At 47.3% G+C, this 17,015-nt stretch overlaps 2 protein-coding genes across 3 annotated transcripts in view; both read left to right on the top strand.

Annotated features, from left to right (window-relative positions):
• The window catches only part of LOC115546448 (dixin), a 12,009-nt gene extending 7,242 nt beyond the window's left edge, over nt 1–4,767 (top strand). The window contains exons 11-21 of one of the 2 annotated variants that reach the window (XM_030359931.1): nt 1–92; nt 319–372; nt 486–557; nt 702–773; nt 878–943; nt 1,386–1,532; nt 2,142–2,202; nt 2,392–2,485; nt 2,588–2,696; nt 2,854–2,933; nt 3,126–4,767. The exon at nt 1–92 is cut by the window's left edge and continues 13 nt beyond it. In XM_030359931.1, coding sequence (XP_030215791.1) covers nt 1–92; nt 319–372; nt 486–557; nt 702–773; nt 878–943; nt 1,386–1,532; nt 2,142–2,202; nt 2,392–2,485; nt 2,588–2,696; nt 2,854–2,933; nt 3,126–3,135 — 857 coding nt within the window. In that variant the 3' untranslated portion in view covers nt 3,136–4,767. The remainder of the gene's footprint in view (nt 93–318; nt 373–485; nt 558–701; nt 774–877; nt 944–1,385; nt 1,533–2,141; nt 2,203–2,391; nt 2,486–2,587; nt 2,697–2,853; nt 2,934–3,125) is intronic. The other variant, XM_030359932.1, reaches the window with a different exon arrangement.
• Nucleotides 4,768–5,631: 864 nt separating this feature from the next.
• Nucleotides 5,632–16,610, top strand: dlat (dihydrolipoamide S-acetyltransferase (E2 component of pyruvate dehydrogenase complex)). Its single transcript, XM_030359929.1, has 14 exons — nt 5,632–6,064; nt 6,848–6,949; nt 7,443–7,567; nt 8,007–8,148; nt 9,035–9,161; nt 10,367–10,548; nt 11,161–11,299; nt 11,665–11,732; nt 12,096–12,212; nt 12,627–12,734; nt 13,526–13,644; nt 13,928–14,090; nt 14,607–14,743; nt 15,028–16,610. The coding sequence occupies exons 1-14, from the start codon at nt 5,804–5,806 to the stop codon at nt 15,155–15,157; spliced, it is 1,920 nt and encodes a 639-aa protein (XP_030215789.1). The 5' UTR covers nt 5,632–5,803; the 3' UTR covers nt 15,158–16,610.
• Nucleotides 16,611–17,015: the final 405 nt, after the last annotated feature.

Raw genomic sequence — 17,015 nt, 5'->3', positions numbered from 1 at the left:
AGAGGCTGTGTGTCCAGGAAGCGTCCATCCTGCAGATGAAACAGGAAGTGCTCAGGTCTGGCATGGCAAGGGAGGAGCTGGTCAATCAGAACGTAAGACTCATAGACATGCTGGGATATCTTAGCCAATGGCGTTTTTCGCAATATTCAATACTATGCTATGGCAAAAATACTTGACAATTACAGATATTTAGATATTTGCGTATGTGTCTGTGTGTCTGTGTGTGTGTGTGTGTGTGTGTGTGTGTGTGTGTGTGTGTGTGTGTGTGTGTGTGTGTGTGTGTGTGTGTGTGTGTGTGTGTGCGCGTATGTGTTGTAGGCAGAGCTTCAGTGGAAACTAGAAGAATGCACCAGACTGTGGAGCGAATGCAAGGTAAGCCATGATTTCTTTGAGTAGTTCTGGTAGTAAAGTCCATTTTAAATGCCAATATTAAATATGTCTTTAATATGTCCCTGTCTCCCTTCATCGTGATTGGCTGCTTGCAGAAGGAGGCGGGGCAGAAGGACAGATTATTGCAACAGCACAAGCAAAAACTGGAAGAGAGCCAAAAGCAACATGTATGTTTGTATTGGAGAAGTAGGATTAGAAACTGAACCATTATGCTAAAAGATGCTTTCATCAAAGATGCATCTAATTAAGTTACTCTATTTATCAAATCCAATTTCTTTATTTGTGGGCGTGTGTGTGTGTGTCTCCAACAGGGTGAGCTGCAGAGAGAGTTGGAGCACAAGACCAGCGTTCTGCAGAGTCTGAGGAGACAGGACAACCAGCAGGTCATATAAAAGAATAGTCTGAGCAGAGAGAAAATGGGCCTAGGTTTGTTATTCCTGACTTGAGACAGTCTAGCTGACTTTGTAGTATTCTGATATGTTCACAGATTTCTACGGACTCAGACAACAATGGCTACTGTCAGACAGGAAGTCCATCTTCTTCTTGGTCAGGGGTGAGTAACTAGCTCAGTATGGAGCCACCTTTACCCTGTCCCGTTAATGCATTGATACTTTTCGGCCACATCTTGCAACATCAAAAAGTTGTCCAAAGCCATAATTTGCCATCTAAATATATGTTCATATACTACATAGAAAACACCCGGAACCTTATTGAAACCATGCACACTGGCGCTCCTAACCTGTAGCACTTTAAGAGCTTAACATGTAAGCTCTGGTATGGCCATGTATTTCATTTTTATATATATATTGATTGGCTTTATTGACAGTACAGTGAAGCCAGACAGGGTTAGAGAGAGAGAGGGGGATAGGAATGACAGGTAGAAGCTGTGCTCAGAAAAGGCCTGGGAGCCTGCGTGGTAGGCACCTAGCGTGTTGGGCCCCGGCCCCTCTCCACGTGTTCCTGAGCGGGGTTTGTGTTCACCGGCCCCCTGCCAGCAGGCGGAGGAGCTGCAGCTGGTCCGGGACGCGGTGAGGAGCCTGAGGAACAGCTTCAGGGACCAGGACCCCCAACACCACACCCTGGACACCCTGGAGCAGGGGGTCTCCTCACTGATAGACCGGCTGTCTCACACCACCCAGCAGGTACACACACACACACGCGCATGCACGCAGGCACACACACACACACACACACACACACACACACACACACACACACACACACACACACACACACACACACGCAAAGAGCAGGTACACACACACAGACACACACACACACGCACACACACACACACACACACACACACACACACACACACACACACACACACACACACACACACACACACACACACACACACACACACACACACACGCAAAGAGCAGGTACACACACACACAGACACACACAAACACACACACACACACACACACACACACAGATAGAGGAGGTACACACACACACGCACACATACACACACACACACACACAGATAGAGGAGGTAGACACACACACACACACACACACACATCCACACACACACACACACAATGGAGCAGTGGGTCTCCTCCCTCATAAACCGACCACAGGAGGTGTAACCAAACACACACACACTCACACAACCACCAGGGACAAACACACACATTATGTTTGGTAGCTCTCGGAGAAGGCGGACTGCGATTCGTTCTCCCAGTATGACCCTGAGGTGAATAATGTTCTACAGAGCCTTGTCTTGTCTTTGACTGCAGGGGAGGAGCAAGTCCCCAAGGCACAGAACCACCAGCCCAGATCAGGACCCCTGGCCCACCAGTAAGACCTCCCTCTCGCTCACACACACAAACAGACACACACACACACACACACACACACACACACACACACACACACACACACACACACACACACACACACACACACACACACACACACACACACACACACACGCACAGGTCATGGTGGTGTTTTTACTAAACAGCTCTGTTGCCCTCCTTAACTCAGAGATCAGCCACTCCTTCAGTGGCTCCTCCTCCACTAAAGTCCTTTACTTCACCAACCACTCCCCCACGCCCTCCATGGTCCACATCCCGAAGAGGTTAGTGGCCGTCTCCCTGGTTATCAGTCGGTCTGTCTGTTAGTAATCTATTGAACTATAATAGTGATAGGATAATGTCTCACATGAGGTGGATGTGTGCAGGCTGGGGGAGGTGACACTGAAGGATGTGAAGGAGGCGGTGGACTGCAAGGGGAACCTCAGGTACCACTTCAAGGCCCTGGACCCCGAGTTCGGCACCGTCAAAGAGGAGGTAGGCGGGGGAGCGGGCGGCGACTGAGATATAACTCGTTGTTCCTCGCGGTGCGGTTGAATTATGAAGAGAAGATTTGTCGTGTATGAAGGCTGCATACAGAATGATAGCAAAGACTGTGTGTCTGTGTGTCTGTCTGTCTGCGATCGTGGTTCAGCTGTTCCTAGATGGAGCCGTAGTTCCGGGCTGGGAAGGGAAGATTGTAGCCTGGGTGGAAGAGGACCATGGTGAAGACAGGTAGGACCACACTCCTACTGTGTCCCTCCCCCTCCTTCTCTTCCATCCCTCCCACTCTCTCACTCTCTCTCTCCGTCTTTTTAAACATGCTTTTTTAGATCAATTTAAGTCGATCACAAGACTGTCCACATGTTGGTGCTCAGACACTTCCTGTCCTCTTTCCCTCCCCCCCCCCTCCCCGCGCCCTCACAGACCCCCCTAGCGTGAGGAGCAGAGTCTGCTCGGTTTGAGGAGCCCGTCGCTCCAACCAGGCAGAGACGTGGACCAGGAAGAGACGCCTCTCCCTGCTCGAGAGCCTCAGGCTCACCGAAAAGTGTTGACTGACGGAGGAACAGACGGACGGACAGACAGACACCTTAAGCCTAGTGCCTTATCTACTGAAAAATATGGTACTCTGTGGTCCTCTACACTCAGGTTGCCTGCACCGTTCTGCACGGCAGGACTACAAGAAGCCTTTAGTGATCAGAATTAAGGTTCCATATTATTGAACACAAATGAATTGAATTCAAGGAGATTATCCCCCCCCCACCCCCCCATCTATACAGTACATTCCACAGTGGACCTTGTGAGATTAGGATCTGACCACAGCCTATAAGATTAATTTGGTGTATTGTTCAGGGCTTTGGTACATACGTTGTGCTGAACATTCCCACCATCATGTCACATGACGACGTGAGGCTGTGGAGGAGCTGTGCCACTAGTTCTTATTTTGATGGTCTGGTGGTTCATGTGTTGGAGTCGCCTTCTAGGTCTCACTCCACACGCCATACACTAGACTTCTGGTACTTTAGTGGAGCTCATATTACAATGGGTTCATTGGAAACCTCTCCAACCGCCCCTGGGGAGCTGTCATACTACTGTGTTGTGTGTATTGAGGATATCGATGAGTGTGTTTTTGAAGAGTAGAGTCTCTGGGTTCTTGCCTGCTGTAGTATTTCGTTGCAGTATTCAACCACCAGCTAGACCAAGGACAGGGGAAGTGGTTTCTTAACGAGCGAGCCTCTGTCAAAGTGGAGAATATTTCATCACAGTGAGTTAGCAGAACTGTTTCCTACACGAGGAGTGTTTCCTACACTTCCTCGTGATGGTTTATTGATATTCCACTGGTTCTCCATCTTTCGTTATCCAATGGAAATTTCGATTTTTTTCTTTGAACGTAGAATTTAGTTTTACCTTGCCTGATGAAGATGGGTTAGATGTGTGTGTGTGTGTGTGTGTGTGTGTGTGTGTGTGTGTGTGTGTGTGTGTGTGTGTGTGTGTGTGTGTGTGTGTGTGTGTGTGTGTGTGTGTGTGTGTGTGTGTGTGTGTGTGTGTGTGTGTGTGCACATGCTAGAAAAGGCCCGGAAGCCTATCATATCTAGAGATTTTAATGTATTTCGCTTGATTGAAAGACTTCAGAGTGATTTCTTTTTTGCAACTATAGAATAAGGATATCGTTTGTTTGAAATGTTTCACATCAGGTTGATTGTACCCTTAGACATTCACACAAGCACACACGCACTACTTTATTGTAAATGACGCTGGATGTGTGAAGATAAAGCTAGAAGATGTGTGCATAGAGACTCAGAGGATGTAATGCTTACTGAATTCGCTGTATTTTAAATATTTTGGTCAAGTACTTTTTACGTTTTTCTTCATCGGGTTGTTTGAGGAGAGATTTACATGATGTATCTTAACGTACTGTTTGTGTGCAACTGCATGTAGGTCGCAATTATGACCGCAAAGCCTCACTGAGCCATGTTTCTAACATACAGTGTGTGTGTGTGTGTGTGTGTGTGTGTGTGTGTGTGTGTGTGTGTGTGTGTGTGTGTGTGTGTGTGTGTGTGTGTGTGCGCGTGTGTGGCTGTACACACACACACACACACACACACACACACACACACACACACACACACACACACACACACACACACACACACACACACACACAATGTATGAAATAATGCAGTAAAAATAACATCCCGTAACAACTGTCTGTTTCTAACAAACAGGTAGATAGATTACACTGGAGATATACATGATGCTGGTGGTTATAGCCCATACTTAACATTCTGAAGATTGACTTGGTGTCAAATGTTTCCTTCCCCCAAACAATGGAGAAATGTGTCTTTAGCATAGAGGAAGCCACATACATGCCATAAATGCCTATAAGATTTACGATTTGCAGGTGAGATGTTTTTTTCGTTTTTGATTTCTTTCTTGTTAAATGTGTGTGAATACTGGCTCTTTGGTGCCTGAGTCTCCAACATTAGATGTTGGCAATACTTAGTATTGTGAAATAAACAAGATCTTTCTTATAAAAGGAATGAGTTGGATTTTGTGTACTTTGTCTTTATGCATTTATACGTTGATTTGTTGCATCAATGAGAAGGTTGCGTCGACTACTTTTCCCAATGAACGCTAAACAGAGTAACTACATTATACTGCTCCCGTGTGTTCAGTTTGTTAAATGCAGCAAAACATTTTTTTACGACATTTTCCAACAAACGGTGGATAAGTTGCCAGAGTTTACCATTGAGCTTAGCCTTTACTAGCTACGTGTTTAATTAATTATAACAATTCGTTACAATACAGTTGATTATATTATGTTAAGTGATATCCAAATGTGATGTCATTCATAAATAGCAAAACTAAAATATAAAATACGGATAGTTACCTCGCAGGGAATTGCTGCCAGCTGTCAGATCTGGCAACCCGCGGTAGGACACAGACCTACCGTAAAGCGTTGTGTTTTGGACTGGGAGGTCATCAGAAAGTGAGCAGCACGGCCGGCTTTAGGGGACAGAAGCAACGTAGCACCTTAACTCTGATGCCTGAGGTTAACACGTACATAATTTACTAGATCAGTGTAGTATTTCCATTCCGACGAGATGTTCCGGTTAATCCTGCGGCTCAGGTCGACCGCTGGGCTACCCTCTCCCCGTGTCCTACAGGGCCCCGCTGAGCTCAGTACGCGCTCTGGATCCGGGAGCTGTCGCTCCAGACGGTTTCAATCCGGAGGGACTGCTCGGGCTGCCTACCATGGCACCAAGAGGGTCGTCTATTCCCATACAATGTCATCTGCCCTCCGGCGTGCTCCAATCGCAGGCTGTCAGACCAAGCGGTTCTATAGCTTACCACCACACCAGAAGGTACCCTTCGTTACTAAGCTATTGACCAGACATACACAACGTTAGCCACATTAGCCTGTCAGCATGACCTTATAGCAGAGGTGCAGCAAGGTAACACTGATCTTGCAGATGTGTGCTGGGGACAAAGCGATGTGATATACATTGGGTTCATGAGCCGTACCACTAATTGCAGTAGAGGCGTTAGGCTTTTCAATGACATATTGCTAGTTGACAAGTTTTCCATCTACACCGTTGGTGCTGAAAGGAGCAGATCTGCTGCTATAGTTAAAATGCCCCGAATACACATAATATTGGCGTAACCGAGCTAAACGCAGGTATAGACGGTCACGATGTTTCGTTTATGGGGTAAGCAACGCTGCACTTGTCTCGTATGCTAAAATGCGAATGGGACATCTCTCAATTAAAAAGACACCAGCCAGAGGTTGAGGGGTTGTTACTGTGTCTTTCTTTCTGAACATGTCCGCCGACACTTGCGATTGAAGCTATTTACGGTAAAACCAAAACCCACGTCTCTTATTAATCCGATCAACAGTTATATTTACTATAACTATTTAATAATTTTGTGAACTATTTTATCCAAATCAATTTATTACAATAAATTTGAATACATGTCATTAGGAAGGGCTAGTGCATCTTCTTCAAGAATGCCTACAAGTTAGGCTGTGGACAATAGGGATTGAGCCCGGGTACCTTTTTGGCTGGAAGAAAGCTTTGCCACTGCAACCTACTTGTCACCCTCCTGCTCTTCCGTCATCTTGTTTGTTTGTGTATAATGGCTGACAGGTGGAGCTGCCAGCTCTGTCTCCCACCATGGCGACTGGAACCATCGCTCGCTGGGAGAAGAAGGAGGGGGAGAAGATCAACGAGGGTGACCTTATAGCCGAGGTGAGAGAGGGAGAGACAGTGTGTGTGTGTGTGTGTGTGTGTGTGTGTGTGTGTGTGTGTGTGTGTGTGTGTGTGTGTGTGTGTGTGTGTGTGTGTTACCATTCGTTATCTGAGTGGGGGTTCAAACCGGTAACCCCATGATTGGAAGACAAAAGGCTCTAACCTGCTAAATCAGATGACTTAAGAGGAGCTCATTCGGCTGGGAAATGCTGTCAAGATAGTCAATGGACAGCCACCTCCGTCCACAAAAAAGAATTGTCCGCTTCAGTCCTTGATGGTGACACTAGCGGCAACCCACCACTTTCACTCATTAAGGATGCCGACATCATTTTTTGTACATTGAATGAACAACTCCCCTATAATGGGGGGTTGACGTGGCGCTGATCGCAAAGCCATCAAGGTCTTTCAGGGGAGACCCGGGGTTAGTTTTCCTAGGGTGATGGGTAGGGACTCTGACCCTGTCTCGCCACTGACCCTCCGGTCCCATGTGCAGGTGGAGACGGACAAAGCCACGGTGGGCTTTGAGCTTCTGGAGGAGTGTTACATGGCCAAGATCCTGGTCCCGGAAGGAACCAGAGACGTGACCATCGGCGCCGTCATCTGCATCACCGTCGACAAGTCAGTAGACGGTCTTCACTTAAACAATATGCTCCCTGTTTCCTGTGACTACATGTGTCTGCTTCCTGTGTCTACGTGTCTCTGTTTCCTTTGTCTAGAGCATAGTTATTTTTTCCACAAATCTGGAGACCTTTTAAAGGAAGGTAGATGCTTGGGGTTCATAGTGGTTCCCAGTGATTCAGTAAAAAATAAATCACTCACTTCTTGCTCAAACCAACCTGTTTCTACTGCTGCTGTTCAATTGTTGTTTTTCAAAATGTTGGAATATGCTGTTTTGCTTTTTTTGTTGCTGTACCGTACATTGACATTTTATGTCTACTGTGTGTGTGTGTGTGTGTGTGTGTGTGTGTGTGTGTGTGTGTGTGTGTGTGTGTGTGTGTGTGTGTGTGTCTGTGTCTGTGTCTGTGTCTGTGTCTGTGTCTGTGTATGTCCCTGGTAGTCCGGACCTGATCGCAGCCTTTAAGGACGTGACGTTGGAATCCCTTGCAGCATCCGGGGCGTCTGCCTCACCGGCAGCCTCTCCTCCTGCTGCTGCTGCCCCTGTGGCCGCCCCAGGGAGCTCCTACCCCACGCACCTCAAGGTCAGCCCAGACAAACATAGCAACCCTTGCAGTCACTACCACCACTACCACTATCAACACCAACACCACCACCACCATCAACACCACCCCCACCACCACCACCACCACCATCACCACCATCACCACCACCACCACCACCACCACCACCACCACCACCACCACCACTACCACTATCAACACCACCACCACCACCACCACTACCACCATCACCACCACTACCACTACCACCATCACCACCACTACCACCATCACCACCACTACCACCATCACCACCACTACCACTATCAACACCACCACCATCACTACCACCATCACCACCACTACCACCATCAACACCACCGCCATCACCACCACTACCACTATCAACACCACCATCACCACCACCACCATCACCATCACCACCACCACCACCACCACCACCATCACCACCATCACCATCACAAACAGCATCACCATCAGCATCACAAACAGCACCACACTCACCATCACAAACAGCTCCATCAGCAGCATAGCCAAGGGCTGCTCGTTAAATCATATTCACGTTTATTTGGTGTTTTTTTTTAAACATGACGGCCAAATAGACATTTATTCGCCCTTTCTCTCCAAAAAACATTTTGTAACCGAGAGCTAAAATATTTCCCTGTAAAAAATTCACAAAAATGTTAAAATGGGAAATTTTCAAACCTAAAATAATGTACAAAAGGCTTCTACTCGATTGTATTAGTTTGGAGGTCTTCAGAGCATAACTCTTATGACCATCATGGTGAACTGCCGCCGCAAACCCCCACAATAATCGTTGACCAGCCGCAGCCTGGAACAGATCATATTGAGGCTATTTGTCCCAGAGCGTAGCGAACTCACACGCGAGTGTGTGTGTGTGTTCCAGATCCAGCTGCCGGCCCTCTCGCCCACCATGACCGTGGGCACGGTGCAGCGCTGGGAGAAGAAGGTGGGGGAGAAGCTGAGCGAAGGAGACCTGCTGGCGGAGATCGAGACGGACAAGGCTACCATCGGTAAGGCCCCGGCCTGCAGCACTGACCCCCGACCGCTAACACTGACTCCCTGGCCTCCAGCACTGACCCCCTGGCCTCCAGCACTGACCCCCTGGCCTCCAGCACTGACCCCCTGGCCTCCAGCACTGACCCCCTGGCCTCCAGCACTGACCCCCTGGCCTCCAGCACTGACCCCCTGGCCTCCAGTACTGACCCCCGGCCTCCAGCACTGACCCCCGGCCGCTAACACTGACCCTGGGGGCACTTTGCGGTATCCATCGATCCTTCACATTTTGTGAGATGGTTTGACAATGTTGGTGTCACTGAGGAATACATTTCAGTCCGGCCCTCATCAAGCGTCTTCCTAGATCATCCTGAAGATAAAAAGGATTAATGGAGATAGAATGGAGTACCGATTCCACAGTAAGGTATATGCTCTGTGTAAGGTCATAACCACATGTGATGAGAGCAAGGTGGGTAAGACTAGAGGAGATAATAAATAAATAAATAAATAAATAAGACCAATGCAATGTGTCCATATAGTCACACATTTGCTGGCAGAGAGCATTGATCATGTCGGATGATGAACTCCACATTCTTAAATCCTTACGCCATACAATAAGACCTATTATTTTCACGCCATCTTGTTGCTTGTGTTTTTGTCAAAAGACCACATGACGAAACCGGCATGTCCTTTTCAGTCCTTAACCACAGTTACAGTTTCATAGGGCACATCTCCCCACCCTAGCCCAAAACGAGCATGGAATAACCTGTAATGAAATGATCAAAGAAGAAACCTTGAGAAGGAATGCAGAAAGAGGAATCCCGCTTTTCTGTGTTGGTTAGGATTGCAATGGCTGCCATAACGCGCCGATTGTACAAGGTTCATCTCTATAAACAAACAGATATAAGCATATGAATGCAGAATCTGTATGCAACAGGACACCATTTTGGTATCGGAAGCGGCATTGGTGTTTGGTACTATCGACCAATCACATTTGACCGGGCATAAGTTGCATCCAGGTAAACCGGAGAGCAACATAGAGATCCAGCGAAATAGTGTTTGGAAGAGGAAGTCCTTTGCCTTGATATCCATTATTTATTACAAGCTACCCCCAGAAACATTGCCCTTCGTCCCCTGTGGTAAATCGCCGTCAGACGAAAGCCGATCGAAAAAGAAGTCAGTAACTCGATCAGTGACTAAATGTGTGTGTTGTGGCGCGAAGGCTTCGAGGTGCAGGAGGAGGGCTACCTGGCCAAGATCATCATCGCCGAGGGCACGCGGGACGTCCCGCTGGGCACTTCCCTCTGCATCATCGTGGAGAAGGAGAGCGACATCGCCGCCTTCAAGGACTACGTGGAGACAGGTGTGGCCGACGCAACCGCGCCCCCTCCCCCTCCAGCGCCGGTGAGACACAAGCACGCACGCACACAAGCACACACACGCACACACATACACACAGTCGATAAACAGTCCGATGTACATACTTGAATTCACAACAACCCTAACCCCGACAAACACACACCGATGACATACACACCCAACGTACACACACTTGTAAAGATAGATATACATAGATGTAAATTAACACGCCTACACAAGGAGTTTCAGTTAGTAGTTAGTAGTTACTAGGTAGCAATAATGTGTTGCTGCGTTCATGTCTAATGAATAATCGATTATTGCTTGGGATTAAACCATCACAAGCAATAATCATTGTTAAAAAAAGCAAATTATTATTTTAGTTGGCTTAGTATGAACAAACGATTAGTTATAACTGTAGGTTGCTTAATCAAAAATGAATCCTTGAGTATGCAGTTTGTCTGAATGTTCCTATTCTATTTCCCCACACTGAGGACATGAACACTCGGAGAAGGTGCTAGTACCCCCTGTTGCCATATGACAACTGTGTGTGTGTGTGTGTGTGTGTGTGTGTGTGTGTGTGTGTGTGTGTGTGTGTGTGTGTGTGTGTGTGTGTGTGTGTGTGTGTGTGTGTGTGTGTGTGTGTCCCTCGGTCTCCAGGCTGCTGCTCCCTCCCCCTCCCTGGCCCCAGCCGCCCCCGCGGCCGCGCCCCTCGGTAGCCGGAAAGGCCGCGTGTTCGCCAGCCCCCTGGCTAGGAAGTTGGCCTCCGACAAAGGCATTGACCTGGCCCAGGTCAGCGGTGAGTACCGACACAGCCCCGCTCTCAGAGGCCGTGCGTACCTTGATGGGCACCCAGACGCTGCAGTCGACCATTCCTGTTGCAGAACCAACAGCCACACACAACTAGTGCCTCATAAAAGTGGATAATCCCTCAATGAACTTGAACAGGTTTATTGATAACCTTCGATGATGATGACGATGTAGATGCAGTTGATAAAGTGAATAAAATACAAATAAATGACGTCTGAGTTTACGGGTTCCTCTTGTGGTAATCAGGTTATCGTTTGTCAGCTACGAAAAACGTTCAATGTCTTTTCAAAAGTTTCAATCTTAAATGTTCTCCTCTGGTTCCCTGGGGTTGATTTTGGGCTCTCTGCTGTTCAGGCTCCGGCCCAGACGGACGCGTCACTAGGAAAGACATTGAGACGTTTGTCCCTCCCAAGGCTGTCCCTGTAAGTCACCTACACATCTCCCAGCATGCATCTGTCTTTCTGAAATATATTTTTTAGGTAATATTCTATTGGTTGTTGTACGTCTTAATCTAGAAATGTATCATTGTAATGTCTTCTTCAAACCATCAGTACTGTGACGGTAATTATTTGAGACATCATAAGCTAAAGTGATAGCTTACAGGTAACATGAGCAGTATCATGTTAGCATTACAATGCTAATATACTAATTGTACGAATGCTACATATGATTATTACATGTGTAACGCAATTATTATAATGATAATGCAATCATGTTGTAATGGCTGTGCTATCATGTATCATGTGACTGTGGTCACATGCTAACGTGCTGCTGCTGTATGGCAGACGGCGGTTGTGGCTCCTTCCCCGGCCCCTGCTGCTGCTGCTGCTGCTGTGGCCCCTGGAGCCAAGGCGGCCCCTGCAGGGACCTACACAGACGTCCCCATCAGCAACGTCCGCAGGGTAGGAAGACACACACACACACACACACACACACACACACACACACACACACACACACACACACACACACACACACACACACACACACACTCAGGCTCGCACGCACGCACACGCCAGTCTTGATCAGATGAATTATGAACACACACAAACATACGAACACTTTGGTTTCGAATCAGGTGGTTGAATATATTCCCTTTGCATGATGCCATTACAACATTTTGATACATCAATGTACAAAATGTAACGTAAACACCTTAATCCCATTATAACTCACCGCTGGACCAATGAGGAGACGTCTTTCATGTTCTGCTGGACCAATGAGGAGTCGTTGTCCATGTTAGATGAAATGGATCCAAACATGATGTTGGGGGGGTCCCGGTCCCTGGTTCACAGCTGTGATTGTTGTGCTTGCAGGTCATCGCCCAGCGGCTGATGCAGTCCAAGCAGACCATCCCCCACTACTACCTGTCAGTGGACGTCAACATGGACCACGTGCTGGAGCTCAGACAGGAGCTCAACGCCGTGAGTCTACACATCCCGGGCCTCCAGAATGCCCCAGTTAGTTAAGAGATGGTTGGGTTCAGTGGAACAGGTATCTCTGTGAGGTTGGTTTTATCGTCAGAGTCCTCCAGTTTTTTAGCGTTAGTGTCGAGCTGGTTTATTTGAGGTAAGAGATTTGACTTCTCTGGTGGATCATGGTTAGTACCAGAAGAGTTCGTCCAGTTCCATTGGTCTAGCCTCAAGGACCCACATGATGGGACATTAGTCATGAAGCCACAACACAAAAAGAACCGACTTATTTAACAATATTCACCAACTATGCTGTACTGTTAGTTGTTAAGCACCGTACTGTACTGTACTGTTCAAAACCTTGAGTGAACAAGAAACTATAACAATTTGGGCTACACTTAATGAAATAGTGAGCCATGAAATCGTAATTACTATTGAAACATTAGTTTATGAATAGGCTTCTTTCTAAAGATTATAGCCTGGAATTATGCTCTGCCACCCACCATCTGAGAATCAATTTATCTAGTTCACCAGATAGACTATATGCGCCAGCCAGCTAGCTACCTGGACTAGCTACCTGCACTAGCTACCAGGATTAGCTACCTGCAATAGCTACCTGCGCTAGCTTCCTGGACTAGCTACCTGCACTAGCTACCTGGACTAGGTAGCTTCCCTGCACTAGCTATCTGCACTAGCTTCCTGGACTAGGTAGCTACCTGCACTAGCTTCCTGCACTAGCTACCTGGTCTAGCGGTGACTTCCTGCCACAAACGGGGATGAATGTGGTGGTGCTCTTTCTGCAGGAGGTGAAGGCCCAGAACATCAAGCTGAGCGTCAACGACTTCATCATCAAGGCCAGCGCCCTGGCCTGCCTAAAGGTCCCCGAGGCCAACTCCTCCTGGATGGACAGCGTCATCCGCCAGTCAGTACACGCACGTCGACCACACAAACAACATGTATCTGACGCGTACACACACACACACACGCACGCACGCACGCACACACACACACTCCTGAACCCCATGCATCTGAGCTTCATGAATTTGCTTTGTAAAAGCATCTGCTCATCAGCAGTTACCTCCCCCTACCTGCTCATAAAGGAGCAGGTAGACTGATGCCTCCTTACCAGCAGATGGTGTGTAGCAACCAGTTAAAGTGTGTCCGGTGCACTAACACCCTGATCTCCTCATTGTGTGTGTGTGAAGAAACCACGTGGTGGACGTGAGCGTGGCCGTGAGCACTCCCAACGGTCTGATCACGCCCATCGTGTTCAACGCCCACACCAAGGGACTGGCCGCCATCTGCTCCGACGTCTCCGCCCTCGCCGCCAAGGCGCGGGACGGCAAGCTGCAGCCGCACGAGTTCCAGGTATGACCCGCCTCTGGCACATGCACACGCGTGTGGCGGTCAGCTTGCGCTTCTAGGTCCTACAATCACAATCACAGGAGTCGTCACACAGTGTATTGAGAAGGATGTTAACGCTGGGCAGGGCGTCTGGCAAACACAGGGTTGTCGGTTTGATTCCAGGGGGAAATAATCTTGAAAGTGCCCTTGAGCCATATTCTTGCTGTTTCTTTTTCACTGCCGGCTGTGCATCAAATTGCCCCTCGGGGATAATAAAGATACCTTGTACCTTGAGCCTTGAAATGTTCACTCTGTGAACTCTGTGGTCTGTTCGTGCGCATGCGTGTTTCTCACTCTCTCTTTCACCACCTCTACCCTCCATCTCTTACCTCTTCCCTCCATCGCAATAGCAGCTCAAAAGTGTAGCCTAAAAAGTACTAGTGTACAAATATTGTAGAGGAATGAGGTAATGATCTGGATAGTAGTTATCATGGAACTCGGCCCTAGAACGACCCTCGGTCCCTCTCTCTCTCTCTCCAGGGAGGAACCTTCACCATCTCCAACCTGGGGATGTTCGGGGTCAAGAACTTCTCGGCCATCATCAACCCTCCTCAGGCCTGCATCCTGGCCGTGGGCGGAGCCGAGAAGCGCCTGCTCCCTGCCGACAACGAGAAAGGGTCAGTAGATCACCGCGGTTGTCACCCCAGAAAAAAGGGATGGGTGTTTGCAGGGCTGACCCTTTACTGATACATTTTAGCTCTAGATGAGGATATCCACCTCTTGGATGAATGTGGTATTGGTCCGTCGAATAATCTAACGTTTGAAATGTATTCTGTAAAATAATTTTGTTGAAGGTGAATTGAAATAAAAGTGCTTAAAAATCGAATATTCTTGTGGCAACAGTTGCCATGGCTCTCTTTGGAGGACATGAAATAACGTGTGTGTGGGTGTTCGTGCGCAGGTTTGACGTGGCCAACATGATGGCCGTGACACTGAGCTGCGACCACCGCGTGGTCGACGGCGCCATCGGCGCTCAGTGGCTCGCAGAGTTCCGCAAGTTCCTGGAGAAACCCGTCACCATGCTCTTGTGATTGGACAGTGCCGTGACCCCGAACGCCGCGATAGGCCGAGACCTCTCTTCCACTCCTCATCAATCTGATCGGTGCATCCATCGTCGAGCCAAGCGAGGATAATCACACTCACCCTCCCACCCCCTTACCGGTCGAAGGGACATAACTCTCGATCCAGTGGTATCCCTGTCCCTGTCCCCCTTCCTGCACCTCTCTGGTCCCCCACCCCCGTCATTCATCCTCTTATTTATTGCGGCTCCCAAGTCTCGCACCAGATCAGAATTAGATACCGTATCGCCCCAAAGTTGAGAGCGGCCGTTAAGATGTTTATCTTTTATTGAGGGAATTGTTACAGGCCGGCGGGGGGGAGGAAGATAAATATATATAGAAAGATGTGTGTGTATTTGCGTGCGTCCACGCAGGCTAGGTGGTATCGATTGTGGGACGGGGATAAGGGCCTCTAGGTGTTTAGCTCAATGTCTCCACTCCATGACCCTGTGCAAAGAGGTTGTTTTTGTGTACTGGCTCCTTGGGTGGGGAAGGCTATTCTTTAAAAGAGAAATGTATGAAATGTAAGTTGTATTTGAGAAATGTTGCGCAAATAAGTAAAACATGTTTCTCGTGTTCAGATACTGGTCGTGAATTCAACAATTCTCATTTCAATTGGTAATTTACTGCAACTGTTTTTTTGCGTCGTTTTCTTCTGTAAATGGTTATTCCAGCGAGTGTGCGCCACTGTTTAAAGATTACGGTGCGTACAAATCACATAGCAGCACTTGTTTGAAATGTGGTGGCGGTAAAAAAAAAAATTATACTTGGTAAACGTAATCTCAACTGAGGTGCTAAACTGTAATGCTGATATACTCTCTCACTGACTGGGATTTCATCTGTGATTTCTCTAAACGCACAAAATGCTGGTCCAGAATTTTTTTGACAGTCGGTGAACAAAGTGGGGGAAGGCAAAGGGTTTCCCATAGGCTATTTTGGTTTGGATGGGCATAACGATTTCTTATGAAAACCCAAATTGAAGCATTTTAACTAACTAAATGTGTTTGTAAAGACGTTTCAACATTAGACGCTGTTTTGTCCTGTGACCTTACTCTCAAAATTGTAGTTACTAATGACGTAAGGTAGGGCGTACCATATAAAATCCATAACTCAAAACAAGTCATTTAAAAACATTGGCCCTCAATGCATACAACACACAAAAAATAGCTTTGGTTTCTAAGCTGTTTTCTTATGTCTGTTATATTTCTAAGTTGTACCCATGTTTATCTTGATGGGAACACGAGGCTTAAAAGGATGTTGCTAGGAATGTATTTTCTCGCAGCCACGAATTTCAAGTCGCAAAAACTGAAAGGAGAAAACGTCAAGATGGCTTTGTCCTTCGTCGTGGAGATGCCATGTATGGAGATCATTGCAACACGTCTCATATCCGAACGCTAGGTTAACCGAATAAAGCAGCTGCAATAGATATGTGCTCAGTCATTGTCCAAGGGTGGAATATGTGCCAAGGAAAAGGTCAAATAAGACACGGGTATGATAAAAAACATAAAAAATTAAGGGTTGTGAATGGGAAGTACAAAAAAACAAACACCGAATCATTTCAAGACCCTTGTTCTAATTAATAATTGTTCTTTAGACCAAGTGGAAATGTATTCTTACATTTGTTAATGATATATTTAATGAAGTCTAATTAGATTAAGTAGTCACCAATGGTTTATAATTTGTATTGTCATCAATAGGCCTACTATGTGTCCTATATAACATTTATTCTGAACACACCCACTCTCCCTTTAGGCGAGTACAGGCTAATGGTAAGGATAAGTGCTCTTTGGCTGATAGGGAAAGGGTATTGAACTATAACATGCGGTGAATA

The sequence above is a fragment of the Gadus morhua genome, chromosome 7 (genome assembly GCF_902167405.1).
Source record: "Gadus morhua chromosome 7, gadMor3.0, whole genome shotgun sequence".
Lineage (NCBI taxonomy): Eukaryota > Metazoa > Chordata > Actinopteri > Gadiformes > Gadidae > Gadus > Gadus morhua.
The sequence above is the reverse complement of the archived record's forward strand: the minus strand, read 5'-3'. Positions and strand labels throughout refer to the sequence as shown.

Coding starts and splice junctions, on each gene's coding strand:
- dlat (XM_030359929.1), top strand. CDS start 5,804: ATGTTCCGGTTAATCCTGCGGCTCAGGTCGACCGCTGGGCTACCCTCT. Junction 6,065..6,847: donor GCTTACCACCACACCAGAAG/GTACCCTTCGTT, acceptor AATGGCTGACAG/GTGGAGCTGCCAGCTCTGTC. Junction 14,744..15,027: donor CCTGCCGACAACGAGAAAGG/GTCAGTAGATCA, acceptor GTTCGTGCGCAG/GTTTGACGTGGCCAACATGA.